General features: G+C 31.1%; 3 protein-coding genes across 13 annotated transcripts in view; 2 read left to right on the top strand and 1 right to left on the bottom strand.

Annotated features, from left to right (window-relative positions):
• LOC108746084 (epsin-2) overlaps positions 1 to 9,753 on the top strand; it is an 11,259-nt gene extending 1,506 nt beyond the window's left edge. For 4 of the 10 annotated variants that reach the window (XM_018482611.1, XM_018482614.1, XM_018482612.1 and 1 more), the window contains 14 exons: positions 795 to 845; positions 1,757 to 1,873; positions 3,323 to 3,415; positions 3,591 to 3,849; positions 3,987 to 4,186; positions 4,406 to 4,457; positions 4,664 to 4,826; positions 4,932 to 5,061; positions 5,300 to 5,387; positions 5,517 to 5,525; positions 5,746 to 5,873; positions 5,955 to 6,249; positions 6,335 to 6,514; positions 8,038 to 9,753. In XM_018482611.1, the coding sequence (XP_018338113.1) occupies positions 1,859 to 1,873; positions 3,323 to 3,415; positions 3,591 to 3,849; positions 3,987 to 4,186; positions 4,406 to 4,457; positions 4,664 to 4,826; positions 4,932 to 5,061; positions 5,300 to 5,387; positions 5,517 to 5,525; positions 5,746 to 5,873; positions 5,955 to 6,249; positions 6,335 to 6,514; positions 8,038 to 8,162 (1,737 nt within the window). In that variant the 5' untranslated portion in view covers positions 795 to 845; positions 1,757 to 1,858 and the 3' untranslated portion in view covers positions 8,163 to 9,753. Of the gene's footprint in view, positions 1 to 249; positions 268 to 794; positions 846 to 1,756; positions 1,874 to 3,322; positions 3,416 to 3,590; positions 3,850 to 3,986; positions 4,187 to 4,405; positions 4,458 to 4,663; positions 4,827 to 4,931; positions 5,062 to 5,299; positions 5,388 to 5,516; positions 5,526 to 5,745; positions 5,874 to 5,954; positions 6,250 to 6,334; positions 6,515 to 6,739; positions 6,762 to 8,037 lie in introns of those variants that run through there. The other 6 variants (XM_018482617.1, XM_018482618.1, XM_018482619.1 and 3 more) reach the window with 4 other exon arrangements.
• A 1,239-nt stretch (positions 9,754 to 10,992) lies between these two features.
• Positions 10,993 to 12,054, bottom strand: LOC108746088 (protein C10). Its single transcript, XM_018482625.1, has 3 exons — positions 11,705 to 12,054; positions 11,321 to 11,497; positions 10,993 to 11,242 (listed from the first exon to the last, which is right to left on the bottom strand). The coding sequence occupies exons 1-3, from the start codon at positions 11,742 to 11,744 to the stop codon at positions 11,109 to 11,111; spliced, it is 351 nt and encodes a 116-aa protein (XP_018338127.1). The 5' UTR covers positions 11,745 to 12,054; the 3' UTR covers positions 10,993 to 11,108.
• A 796-nt stretch (positions 12,055 to 12,850) lies between these two features.
• The window catches only part of LOC108746086 (nudC domain-containing protein 3), a 3,361-nt gene continuing 1,701 nt past the window's right edge, over positions 12,851 to 14,510 (top strand). Inside the window, exons 1-5 of one of the 2 annotated variants that reach the window (XM_018482621.1) lie at positions 12,851 to 13,056; positions 13,208 to 13,328; positions 13,398 to 13,965; positions 14,055 to 14,243; positions 14,326 to 14,380. In XM_018482621.1, coding sequence (XP_018338123.1) covers positions 13,231 to 13,328; positions 13,398 to 13,965; positions 14,055 to 14,243; positions 14,326 to 14,380 — 910 coding nt within the window. In that variant the 5' untranslated portion in view covers positions 12,851 to 13,056; positions 13,208 to 13,230. Of the gene's footprint in view, positions 13,329 to 13,397; positions 13,966 to 14,054; positions 14,244 to 14,325; positions 14,381 to 14,510 lie in introns of both variants that reach the window. The other variant, XR_001939143.1, reaches the window with a different exon arrangement.

Genomic DNA, 14,510 nt, shown 5'->3' with positions numbered 1-14,510 from the left:
GCAACAAGACAGAGGGGACAATGATCAATACTTTCACGGTCAATTATAATACTGTCAAGTATAATACTGTTAATATGTTAGAAGGAAGCCTTACAAAGGATCTAAACTCGCTGTAGTTTCGCGTAATAGATAACGCTTCCAGCTCTTTGCTCTGGCTATGTTTATACTCTTGACTTTTTGCAAACTGCAGTTGTGAGTGATGATTATCACAGTCATGCTGTACATATAGCTCAAGAAGAAGACGTTAGTGGGAGCAGGCAGACTTATGTGTGATTATTAGAGATGGAATATTTATATAACAATGTCGATATCTCTCATCTGTTGAATAAATTTAATGAATGCCATTGAACATCTTAGATCATCAACTCAGAAGGTCTAAGCGTCTACAACGTGCTTTTTGCCTTTCTGTTTCTCGCTTTTCATCTTATTTCTTCGTTTTCTATCGGCCGAGATAAAAGTTGACGAACTTCAGAAGAGACAAGAAACACGATTGTCAGAAAAACATAAAAACAAAGAAATGATAAGAAGTAAGAAACAGGAAGCAAAAAGCACATTTTAGATCGGGCTTGATGAACTTCTCTAGAATCCTCAAACTTAAAAATCTCAAGGCATTATTAATTCGAGCGATATTTAGACATAAAGACAATCTGTATCACTTTTTCGTGTATTAATTAACATTAGATGAATTGATAACATTGCTCCAAGAATAAAATCATATTACTATGATAAGATAAGCAGAGAATACAACAGAAACATGCCGCGAATGATAAAGTTCTCGCCTTTTTTTTTTGCAGAAGAGCAGTACAATTCATTAAAGGAAGGTGCACATCTTTACCTCCATCAGTGTAAGTGATTTCTTTCCACAAGCTTTCTGCATGTGCTCTATCATCTGTAAAAAGGGTAGTCTTAACGATAGATTTCTCTATAGTTCGTACTTACGTTTCTAAGAACTTAAACTATAGTTTTTACTTTTCTCAATTTAGCGATTTGCTTGTCGAAAACTTATTTATGAGGATAGATATGCATATAATGAGTATCTGGTTTTCGTAAAATCACGATATCACGGATCTTCAAAATCGTTTTGAAACAATGATAGCCTATACCCAAGCAGAACAATAAATCACGATAACGTCAAAATGACATTTTAAACAATTTCAGAAATGACTTTTAATGATTATTTTGAACTTATTTTGATATCATTTTGATATCATAATGACTTATTGTTCTGCTTGAATAGTCTTTAAACGTATACGTTGAATTTAAATCAATATTTGACTGTATGTGCGTGTGTAGATGTGACATTGTCCTTTATCTCTCTCAATGAGAAATGCGAACCAAGATTTTCGTATAATAGCGATACTTTTTACGAAACATATCAATCACGTTATTATACATAACTTAAAAAAAAGTAGTTTAGGGAATATATGAGTTGTGCCTATTAAAACCAATATGTTTTCTTTTTTTATTATTTAATAATCACTGTTATTCCGAAGAGTACAACCTTTTGTCATATTAGCAATTTGTAAACGTATTGGACATAAATATTACCTTTTTTTTTTCATGTGCACAATCTTACAGAATTCGTTTAAATTTTTTGATAAAAAAATTTCATGTAATATTCATTTGCATAATACCATTATTTAACAGATTAATGTGTCATTATCATCCATACGCAGAATGATGAATCATACATTTAAGGTGTGATAAATTTTGTATATACAATAAAATTTCTCTTATTTATCGTATCATCTGATAGTCTAGGCTTTTGTTGTGATTCGGACTATTCGGAAGTTTTCTATATTTCTGGGCAAAACCTAGAGCTTCAGCAACAACGTCAGCGATATTGCATTAGTCAAGAATGGCGATGCAGAAGGTAAATGCCAATAATGTTCACGACTGTTGAATTAACAACTGTGCTCACTCATGATAACTACATGATAATTTGATGTCAAAGCATATTATTAGAAGATTTCTGTGTGTTTTCACAATAAATCATATCTATCAATCTTTGTAAAGATAATCTTGTAAAAATATTTTTTACAAGAAGTTATTGTGTTATGTGTGTTACATATATATTCAGATTATTTTTATTTTCCAATTTTTGTTGTGATGCACCTTTATTAGTTTGCAATGTTTACTAGCAGAACGTGATAATAAATAGGTATTAAAACTGATAATGACAAATGTACATTATGCAAGTCAGTATTGCATTAAATATTGTTGTATAAATATTTAGATTTGATTTATATTAAAATTTAATACTACACTCCATATAACTATAAATAATACTTATCTCAAAGATAAGATAGGGAAAAAGAAAGACGGACAGTATAAGTCATAAATTTATATAGGCACATCTCAAAACAAACGTGTTTTCATATGATATTAAAATATATATAGGTATTCTTTATTCTTAGAACTTAACTTTTTATATTTATGTTTTATTCTTTAATCTTAAAACTCAATAACTATTCTTATGTATATAAAATGCGTAAGCATACTTTTACATATTTTTGATAATTAATCAGGTAAATTATGCTAAAGTATAGATCTTAAAATAAAATTATGATAAATATAAATTGCATTTTATTTTCTTCGCTTAGTACTTAGTATAATTTTATTTACATGTATGCAATTGTTAACATTTTAATATTACGGTATTTAAGAGAAGTTACAATTTTATAGTACAATAATTATAATAAAAACATATTTTGTGTGTGTGTGTGTGTGTGTGTGTGTGTGTGTGTGTGTGTGTGTGTGTGTGTGTGTGTGTGTATTTGTATTTGTTTTTATTAATCTTTATTTTAATATACTGTATATAATGATCTTTTTCTGCAACCTTAAATTTTTTTTTATTTGCCTGTTACTATTTGATTAATGTGCATGCCTTGATTTTAGTTCTAAAATTCCTGTTAATTAACTTGTATTTTATTGAATAATTTGGTGCTATATTATTAGGTTTGTAATGTTTAAAGTAATGCATACTTATAATTGCATGGCTTTCATGTAAACAAAATACCCATATTTATTGTCAGATGCTACTTGCGTCATAATTGACCTGCTATTTTTACGTTATAATAATTATAGATCATGTACGTTAAAGATTAAACGATCAAGGTTGAAGAATTTATAGGTCTTTGAAAGATTATATATATAAGAGTCTTCATATATAATATAAATCCTCTAAATAAAATTATTTGTACTAGATCAATATATGATTGTTTCCTTTTATATTGGAATTAATGCGATAATAAATATGGGTCTCTAAAATCAAGATACATAATACTACAATTGAGTAACATACAGCGATAATATCTTTTAGATGAGAAGACAAGGGCAAGACGTCATGCAGGTGAATCTAGCAGGTATTAGGCGAGATATTATGAATCTTGCCCATAACTACAGCAATGCCCAGGTGATTATTTAAATCTTTTTGTATTACTTGATGTCATTTTTCGTTATTTTCCATTAATATGTAAAAATAATAGTAGAAAATTTAAAAATATTGTGTTAAATGGAGAGAAAAATGAATAAAATTAAACATGTAAAAATATTGAATATCAAGAGATAATTGCTATTTTTTTCTATAGAAAGCTGTACGGAAAGCTACTAGCAATGATCCTTGGGGTCCAAGTAGTACACTTATGGCAGAAATTGCTGACTTAACATACAATGTCGTAGCATTTACAGAAATTATGCAAATGTTATGGAAAAGATTGAATGATCATGGAAAAAACTGGCGACATGTATACAAAGCCTTAGTTCTCTTAGAATATCTTATCAAGACAGGAAGTGAAAAGGTAGCGCAACAGTGCAAAGAGAATATTTTTGCCATCCAAACTTTAAAAGGTAACAAACGTAAAATTTCATTAGAGTTTTATTTTATAATATATAAAATCAAATATTCATATATATGATACATTATTGACTTCATTTAAGAGATTTCCATAAATTTTTTAACACAGTCCTATTATATTTTTGTATAGATTTTCAATACATGGATGGGCATAAAGATCAAGGAATTAACGTGCGAGAAAAAGCAAAACAATTAGTGGCCTTATTAAAAGATGACGAGAGATTGAGAAATGAGCGGGCTAGAGCATTGAAGGCAAAAGAGAGATTTGCACAGTCGGTTAGTGGTTTTGGAAGTGACGGTCTGGACACAATGTCACCTGTTAGTAGTGATGTAAGTAGCGTGTTATAAATCAATGATTAAAAACTGCGTTTGCGTCTGGTTTCGGCGCTCGCGCGTGCTGTAAGTTTCATTCTATTTTTCCTCTGTGAGAAATGAATAATAAAGACAGAATAAAATTTACAGTGTTTGAGCGCCGAGAACGGAGTCAGTAATATTTCTCGGTCACTTTCATTTACTCTTGCAAAAACTAAATTTATTATCATGTTTCAGTTTCAAGATTGGGAACCTTGTCATTTATCCGAATCAGCGGCTAGACGTACAAGTAAGTTCATCTTTATAATATAAGCGTTAATATTTATAACTTCTTTTGGTCAAGATTTTCCAAATCAAGATTACTTCAACTAGGACAGATATTTTTACACGTTTGTTTAAATTCTCTTATCATATCTCGTTTATTTTTCACGTGTATATCAGATGCAAACATTAATTACTTTACATAAGAATTAATACAATAAATATATTTTCCAGCGGAATTGGAAGCTGCAAGACCGCAAACGGTAGGAGAGGAAGAATTACAACTGCAGCTGGCCTTGGCTATGTCTAGAGAAGAAGCAGAACAAGAAGAACAAAGAAGACGCAGCGATGACGTCAGATTGCAGTTAGCCCTCAGTCAAAGTCAGCAAGATTTTAAGTAAGTAATCAACGGAATCCAATGTAATCTAATAACGCGATATGGGAAAAAAACCAAGGTCTGACCTTGTATTTACGGGGGCAATGCCATGTGTATGAATTTCAGAGCTCCGCAATCCGAAAAGCAAAGTCATATGTTGGATTTACTCGATGTAAATTTAGGAGAAGCAAGCGGTTCTTCAGTACAAACTGATCCTTGGGGTATCCCGATAACAGCACCACCGCCTAGACCACAGGTATTTGCTAATTGTGTCATTGACTTCGTTCTTTGCATGATAACACAAAATCGTTTTTGCATGATGCATTATAGTCTTTGGATTTATCTGATTTTCATGTATATAAGAGAGAGAGAGAGGTATGTCTGATGAATGTTAGAGAACATTAAATCTTTAGGAGAATGTATAGGCGTGGAATAACATTTTGCTGGAGTGGTTAACAAAATGATAGAAGAATAATAGCATTCTCGTTTTACAGCCACAGAATGATCCATGGAGTGTTCCAACAACAAGTACCACGTCACCCGCGATAGATCCATGGACGCCTGTTCCTCCACAAAGACCAAGTGAGTTGTATTATATATGTATACGCAGCAACGTATTCTTTACATATGATCGCATATTTATTTAATCCCTACATTTATATATTCTTTTTGCATGTTCTTACATCTTTGATGATTTCCGATAATTCTCAGGATCCTCAGGTATTATTAATCAGTTAATTTTTTCACCATTTTTCTTATAAATGATTAAAGCACTATATTTGGATCCTTATCGAGAATGTTTAGATTTTGTTTTTATTGTAATATTTAATTTTTTTATTGTAATATTTAATGAAAACAGTGTTCTAAGTTTTTCTGAACTTTTATTGCAATATTTGATAAATCATTTGCTAGAATTCCTCAAATTACAATTTAATTATAGCTGCCACTATCGATCCATGGCGTGCACCTGCTCCATCTCCTGCTACAGTCGTATCTCCACCTCGTACCAATGATCCTTGGTCACCAGTTCTATCTAATACCACCACTGAATCGGAAACGAATAAGCAGGTAATACAGACTTATCTTTTAAAATTCATCGAGTCATCAATGTTTATAATAATATATCGATATGAAATTTTTTTGGTACAGGGAGTTCAAGATGGCGTAACATCTCCATCACCATCTTTCAACAATTCAAACTTAACACAAAACATCGGCTTCGCGATATCGTCGCCTCAAAATATAGGTTTCAATTTGCCACCAGTATCTTCAGCCGCTACTACCTTCAGCACTAGCAATGGTTTCAACGGCACAGGGCCAGGCTTCAATAACTTTCCTACTCAAAACAATGGCGCTGCAACGAGTCCCCTCAGCGATTTAGATGAATTTGATGTGATTACTAACAGGGGAAAACTCGAAGCGAGTCCGCAGACAGTGAACAACGGTACTTAAGTTATATAAAATTTTTTTATAAAACAGCACTAATGTGTGCTGAAATTATGTAATAAAGTTATATGATTTTTAAATAGGTAGTACATCATCAGGAGGAGATCCTTTCGATCTGGGTGGCATAGCTGAAACTCTTCCTGCCAGCACTGGTGCTGTGAAAAAGACACCACAATCCTTTTTAGGAGAAAACTCTGCACTTGTTAATTTAGATAATCTTGTCAGCGCTACGGCGATTAAGCCATCAGCTCCTGCGCCAGCGGGTAAGTTTTTGTAGCTAGAAGGTATAAATATCGAGAAAGAGAAGTCCAGTATTCGAAATATCTTTCGTTGACATATATTATGAATTAGTTGACATATATTTGAATATAACTCCTATTATGTGATAATTCATAAAGATCAAGCATAATGAATGTAATATTCAGTTTAAATATCATAAAATAAAAAAGATATATTTTACGCTATAATATTCTATGTCTACAAAATAGCGTTTCATTGGAAATAAAGTTCGTGAGTATGAATAATATGATTAAAAATATGGCATGAATGAATGCATGGTAACTATTATGTGCAGTGTAATGCTTATTACAATGATGTCTTTCATATGTTACGTCAACAGTATATTATTTTTTTATTTAAGAGTACTGTGATTTGAATCTTTCTTCGAATATATATCTTGCGATATTCTAACATACTGAATATGTAGATTTTCTTTTCTTTTCTAAATAGGTCATTCTTTTTAAATATTAATTTTCTCAAAATATTCTTAATTTTATCTCTCTCTCTCTCTCCCCTCCCCGTCTTTCTCTCTTTCTCTCTTGTAATATGCATTTGTTTATGTGGAATGAATTAACAAATGTTAAATTATATATTGGACAATTAAAGAATTGAAAGTCCAAATCAATATCTTGAAAGAACAATCAATCTTATCAAATAAAAGTGAAAAATAAGAAATTTATATTATATATACAGGGTGTCCTGCAATTTTTGACAAAACGCTTTTTCGTAGATAGAGTGGATTAAACTAAGTCGAAAAGTCCTCTATCATTTTGCAATTTTCGAAATGGTTAACAAGATATTTTATGAAAATAGCAAAATTCGCTCGGTCTGAATGCCAAATGTAAGCGGGCGACGAGATAACAACCCAAGGTGCACGTTTGTCGTTATATAAGGCACGTTAATGCCAATGTCACTTGTAAAAAACGTGCCTAACGATGAAGAACGTGCATCTCTCTGGGCGGTCTTATTTCACCGCGCACATAGCGAAATTAATAAGATGAAGCACTCTCGTAGATGCGCAATAAGAGAAGTAAATTTGGGTAATATTTGATCAGCTGTTCCAGTATAACTAGCGTTATTGTACATAGAAAAGTGCATATTGGGGCATATTTCCAGTATTGCTACTGCCATTATGCGCAATGTTTCATTTTATTAATTCCACTAAAGCCGTGCACTTGCATTTGGCGGTAGGCCGAGCGAATTTGGCTATTTTTATAAATTAATATCTCATTAACATTGTGAAAATTGCAAAATGGTAGAGGACTTTTTGACGCAGTTTAGTTCGCTCTGTCTACACAAAAGCGCTTTGCCAACAATTGCGATACACTCTATATATGTAAAAATACCTCTTTTTATTTCCAGATCAAAAAGTAACATTTTAGGTTTTTAAGATATTGATTTATGTTGGACATCATATATTCAAAAGCGTTTAAATGATTGATCTTGCTTTTCGTGAGCACACACACACAACAAGAGTTATTTTACTAACAAACAAACGATTTTACAGCAACCATCTCATATTCAGCAAATCCATTTGCAACTGTGACGCCACCACCCCGTCCTACAATCAATCAGATTCGACAGGATCCATGGACAGCGAATACAACTACGGCTAATCCGTTCCTCTCGTAGCCTGATCGATCAATCGAAAACTTTGTAATTACTGCGTCCCTCGAAACGTGATCCGCAGTGCTACATGTACTACTACGGTATAGATTTCGGTTAACGGTAAAAAGAGATATGATTTTACTTATAGCAATTATGGGCAAACAGGGACAAATGTGAATAAGACCAATAAGAAGACGGAAGAAACATCCCCATCAATGAAATTTTATTAATAATTTAAAATGTTACTTTTCGATAAACTATATTGCAGTGCACTTATGCTCATTGCAAAAGTCTCTTTTGCTTCTTTTTCTTTTAAATTTTCCTTTGCATGTATTCGCTTCTTGAACTTTATTGTGGAATAATCACCTACATAATTAACTAGTAAGCGTGGCATATTGGTAATTAAGTGATGGTTGGATGGTTAAAAGGTACAACATAATAATACAAATCATGTTTTAACTTTGAACGCTTAAGTAATCCCAAGTACGACTAGATTTTATATACACTTCTTTCTCTATATGATCTATTTTCTATGTATAAATCAATTCAGGGGAAGATTGCTCAGCAATATTACTTCACTGCTGGGGAAGAAAGTAAAGTTATTGCTGAGAAAGAATGTAAAGCTGATAATTTGAGATCAGTTTATGCGTTTTTGTATACACGCGTTTTCTATAGTAAAAAAAAGGGAAAAATGAGATCGTGAGACTGTAATCATGATTTGCAAAAGCATTATAAGTCTGTTTTTTATAACTGAACTAGTGTACACTTTTGGAACTCAAAAGTGAAATAGGTATATGTTTAATATTTGGCCACAGTGAGAAAAAATTCTAGTGCAGGAATAAAAAACAGACCCATTGTAACGAACAGAGTTCCGTTCACCGTTATACACTTAAGATGTGTCGATTATGGTCTGTAAAAAAATTCGATGTTGTGGCTTGCTTTTTAATACAGAATCCGTAATACGGGCAGCTACTGTGTTGCAAAGTGTACACGAATTTCTTATATAGCTATATAGCCAGTCATTCACGAATGACGTACTGCGACCTATGGCACACCAAGGCACTTCTAAATGAAAATGCAACTGTAAAAGTAGCATCCACTAAACGATACGAACATTAAGAAAATAATCCGTATTGTTTTTGCTATCCGGATTTCTGATTTTAATTGACTCTGTGCATGTTCATGCAGATTTAATATAGCTGAAGAATCAAACTCAAAAGCGATAAGAATTGTCTATCGCATTCGAAAATCATCGATATTTAAATCGAAATAACAGCGTTATTTCTAATCCACTTTAATCAATTTAACATTTGCGTCAACGTCCAAAATTATGTAAGAGCTCAATATCGCTCGTAGGATAAATTTATAACAAGTCTACAAGAGAGGTTTTGCCTATCCATATTTTTTAAATTCGCATGACAAAAATATGAATCAAGATTTTTTTTAACATACAAGACGCATACAAATGCAGGCGTGTCTTTTTATTTATAAGAAATGTACATATATTAAAGCACATTGTTCCCCATTTGTCAAGCGTTTACAGTGTTATTATACAAGAAATTTTTAGTGGACATTTGAAAATTGTTATACTTGTCAATCTCGTATTCATAAAAAAATTTGCTGAGTTATTTCTTTTGTTAAATTTACTATAAACACACACACACACACACACACACACACACACACACACACAGAGTAAAATATATATATATATATTACTATATGTATATATAATTTACCATATATATGCTTGTGTATGTCATTCATACCGCTCTGATATTACGTATTGATATTATTTATTTCACAATAAATGTCCGTTTATAAATAATGTTGCTATAGATTATAAGAAAAGTTTTTTTAAACGTTGAAATCTTATACGATCTCAGCATTTTTTTTTTTTTTTAAATAATATCGTATTTTTACAGTTTTATACAAAAAGATCAATATATAACATTGACAAGGGGGAACTATATTTGCTTTTGTCTCTCATTCAAGTAAATCAGAAGTTGCACGATTCAAGCTGCTCTAAGTAAACGTCAAGTAATTCCAATGTATTATTTATCGTTAAATCTATACTTTCTGTTGGCTTTATATGCAATTTTAATATACTTGCTTATATGAGTGAAATTGTATATTTAATATGTATTTATCCAGATGTTCGCCAGGACATGAAGTTAAAATGTATAATACGTATAATAACGTGTAGAGATTTAATTATACAATCATTGTCTGATTTGAAAATATAAACGATTCTATTAGCCATTGTGCCTGTTGAATATAGGATGATGTACCACACCATCCTGTATACTCTGGTTTCGTTTATGTAGATCTGCATCTTTTTTACCTATTTTATTTAAGATTTAAGTAATTAATATATAAATCATGATGTACACAGCTTCATCCCTGTGCGAACAGTGGAATTTTTTGTTTAGCTTTTAGAGCTCATGTAATTGCAGGAAAAAGAATTTAAAGAACATTTATATATAAATAAATATTATATATTTTAGTAGATTATAATGATATACTTATTAATATAATTATATAAATAAATATAAAAATATATAAGTTTCTCAAATTAAACATTTAAAATTCCTTTGGTACTTTTCTCCAGAAGATTTGTATATACAGATTTGATTACACTAACTGGAATCTATACATTTAATTAAATTGTTCTATAAAAGAATAGAGAAAGAATATTGCAATATTTTCATTAATACTAAAAAATTTTTACACAAATATTCCTATTAAGATATTACAAAACAGATTTTAATGACAATCGGTTTATCAAAATATTTAAAAAATATACGTATATATAACGAAAAAAATGGATATGTAACATTCATATAAATGCATGGAATAAGTTTTTCTTCACTTTTTCTACAAACATTGTCCTTACCTTATTAACTTAATATAGTCTTTAGATAAAAATGGTATACATATAGATTTTTTTAGATGAGACCTTGTTTTAATCTAAAGAGATGCTTCAGTCGAAGAGTTTATCGTAACTGGTGGAAGAAAGTATGAACGAACCTGACTATGTAGCTGTGCTATTTCAGAATCTTCTCTTTCTAAAGCCCGAATGAGCTGCGCAAATTGTACAGTACCTGCTTCGTGTGCACATGATTAATTTTTTAACTCTATTTTTATCAGATTTATTTTTATTGTACTCTTAATCTACGCACCTTCTCTTCCTTCCGGAAATCCATAATTTTTTATGATATCCATTTGAATCTGTGTTACTAGTGGGAATACAAACTGCATCATTTTCAACATCTCATTGCCGGAACTTTCCTTTGCTTCTGTAAGCTTTTGCAAGTTTTCAGGTGTATTTAGTGCTGTTAGAACATCGGTCAGTATAGCTGAAAGAAAAAAATATTTATTCATATATTTTATTGTACATTTATAATTATACAATTATATTTCAAAAATAATTATGTTTAATATATATACATACATATATATTTATTTATATTTAAGTTATCAACGAACTCGTATAATAAACGAGTTGAATTGTAATAATATACAACTTCTTATAAAAAACAATTATCTTATAGATTTCTAATTACCTTTCGCAGTTTCCAATGTAAAACCAGGAACGCTTGCCATAATTAATCAGACTATAATTATATCAGAGTATAACCGAGAGAGAGTAGTTTTTCTTGGGCGACGCGTTATCACTGCAGTTGAATCGCTAATTATATATGGTAAACTGAGATTTTGCAAATTATTTAATATTTGTTGTAGTTGAATCGACAAGTATTTTATATGTAAAAATGTTTTATATATAATATTCAGCAATATAAGAACAAACGTTGTTCTTTTTCCGTTTTCTTTTTATCATACGTAATTTGACAAGATTCACTAACAACTAATAGTTATTTCTTTCACGATACTACTGAAACTGGAGTACTTCGATTTATTTACATTTATTTGTAAATGACAGCCATCTGCAGACCACTTTGACATTTTCGAGAGCGTCAGATGGCAAGCGTAAAACGCGCCATCTTGTTGATAATAAAATGTAGGTCTGTTCTTTTTAGCTGAACTTTTTGCACAGTTTATCCAATGATTCCAAATTTACTGCCAGCACTGAAAAATGCTACAATTTACGTTACGTGCACTATAGATTTCCAGTACTGGCAGTCAATTTTGGAATACAGTCAGTATAACCAGACAGAAACCTGAAAGAAGCCACGCTGGCTTTCTTACTGTCGAAATCACTCGTACTGCCAGTACATGCATTTTCAGTTTGGGAACTACGTGACTACATACATTTTCTGACACTAAATAAAATCACTGATAAAATCGAAATAAACGAAAGTAGATGTAGTTCGTTTCTGTATTTAAATCTTCAGGACAAAAGCGTGCCGATTATTCATAAGAGGGATAGTTTAACCATTTTTATTTTGGGTTCTTGAACGAAAAAAATGTTTATTTCGCATCTCCTACATATGTAAATAAAAGTTGTTGCATTTTAAGAAACGAAATTAAAAATTTAAACAAGTTAATTTAGTGCGTGAATTTTGTACAAAACAGTAATCGTGAATTTTGTACAAAATAATAATCGTAAATGTAACGTAGGTTTTCGACCAATCGCGTTGCTCGATTTGGTCGTCCGTAACCGTAACAATCGAGCAACCCGATTGGTCGAAAACCTTACTATTGCTGTTACGGCAAGTTGTGTGTGACTAGCTTAATACAATAAAGAAGAAATCCCATGTTGCTGTTATTCGACATGCTACTGAAATATTTCCAAAGATAAACAAGCGGACGATAATTTTTCGCACTCTGATTTAGATTCTAAAGAATTTAAGAGAAAGAATTTACTAGAATTTTATCAAGTATATGTATCAACTGCTTTATTATTTTCAATATATTAGATATTACGACTCGGAGTAGTCGGAGTGTTATAGTATAGGTTAAGATAAACATCTTTAGAAATTTGAAATAGTAGCTGAAACGCGAGTGTGTTCAAAATAATTGAATTTTCTTGAGCGAATAATTTATCCTTTTCATGTATTTAATAATTGATGTATAATAAATATCTGTAGTATAATAAATATCTGTAGGACTTTACGAGATCTTTTCAGTCATGGGATCCAATCACGATCAAACGTTTTTGCACATACTTCGTGAAGAAAAAAACATCAATAATTTTTTGGACTCCTTTTTTGGATTTTTAAATAGGTGGTAAGTATTAGATGTATCAATGCTTTAGAAATAAAATTTCGTTTTACATAATAAATTTTACAATATCAGCACAGACTTTTATGTCGAATCGAATTCGGAGCAAAAATTAGGCTTCCCACCAGGAATAGCAGAGAAACTTGTATTAAATACCATGTACAAGTGGAGAAACGCTACATCTTTACGAAAAACAGAATTGCCTTTAATTGATAATGCAAACAGCAGCAATAGTATGTCAAATCAATTAGTTTTGACACAAAGAGAAAATTACAGACTTACACCACCAGTGGCGCAGGAAATTGAAATTGATTCATGTAATGAAGCCAATAATATTAAACCATTCTTCGTACAATCTAATACAGACCATATATCAGACAGTTACAACGGAGCTGTAAGGGAAAATTATACTTGGACTCAGACTCTCAATGATTTGGATGTGATTATAAAAATACCAAAACATATAAAAGCATCCAAAGATACAATCAAAGTTGACATAAGCTCAAATGAAATCAAGATTGATGGAAAGCCTTCTGTTTCATCAGCAAATTCTGAATGGGAGAACATTTTCAATGGCAAGTTTAGTTTTAAAATTCGAAGAGATGAATCTATATGGAGCATTGAAGCTGGGAAACAAATTAGTGTGCGTTTATGTAAAACACATTCAATCTTAACTGTTTAACGATCTCCTCGAATGTATTTAGTATCTACTTATTCTATTTGTATTTATAGATTCATCTTGAAAAAGCTATGGAAAGGTGGTGGGAAGCCTTAATTGTTGATGAACCGAAAATTGACTTGAACAAGATTGACTGTTCAAAACATTTTAACGATATGGCGCCAGAAGAACAAATGAAAGTGCAAGAATTAATGTGGAATCAGCAACAGAAAATCTTAGGCAAACCGACATCTGAACAAATTGTAATTGTTTATATCTTGTCCGGTTAGCATGTATAAAGCTTAGAATACTTATTACAATTTGTAAATAATATTGTATTTATAGAAGATGGAGGCTACCTTGAAGCAGGCATGGAATGCGAAGGGATCACCTTTTCTGGGTACGCCTTATGATCCTTCCATTTTAAAGTATAATTAATATATTTTAATATATTTTCTGAAATTATAATGTTTATATGTATCTCAAATATAAAAAATTAGATTATGTTTATACTACATAATATTTATATC

The sequence above is a fragment of the Trachymyrmex septentrionalis genome, unplaced genomic scaffold (genome assembly GCF_001594115.1).
Source record: "Trachymyrmex septentrionalis isolate Tsep2-gDNA-1 unplaced genomic scaffold, Tsep1.0 scaffold16, whole genome shotgun sequence".
NCBI lineage: Eukaryota > Metazoa > Arthropoda > Insecta > Hymenoptera > Formicidae > Trachymyrmex > Trachymyrmex septentrionalis.
The sequence above is the reverse complement of the archived record's forward strand: the minus strand, read 5'-3'. Positions and strand labels throughout refer to the sequence as shown.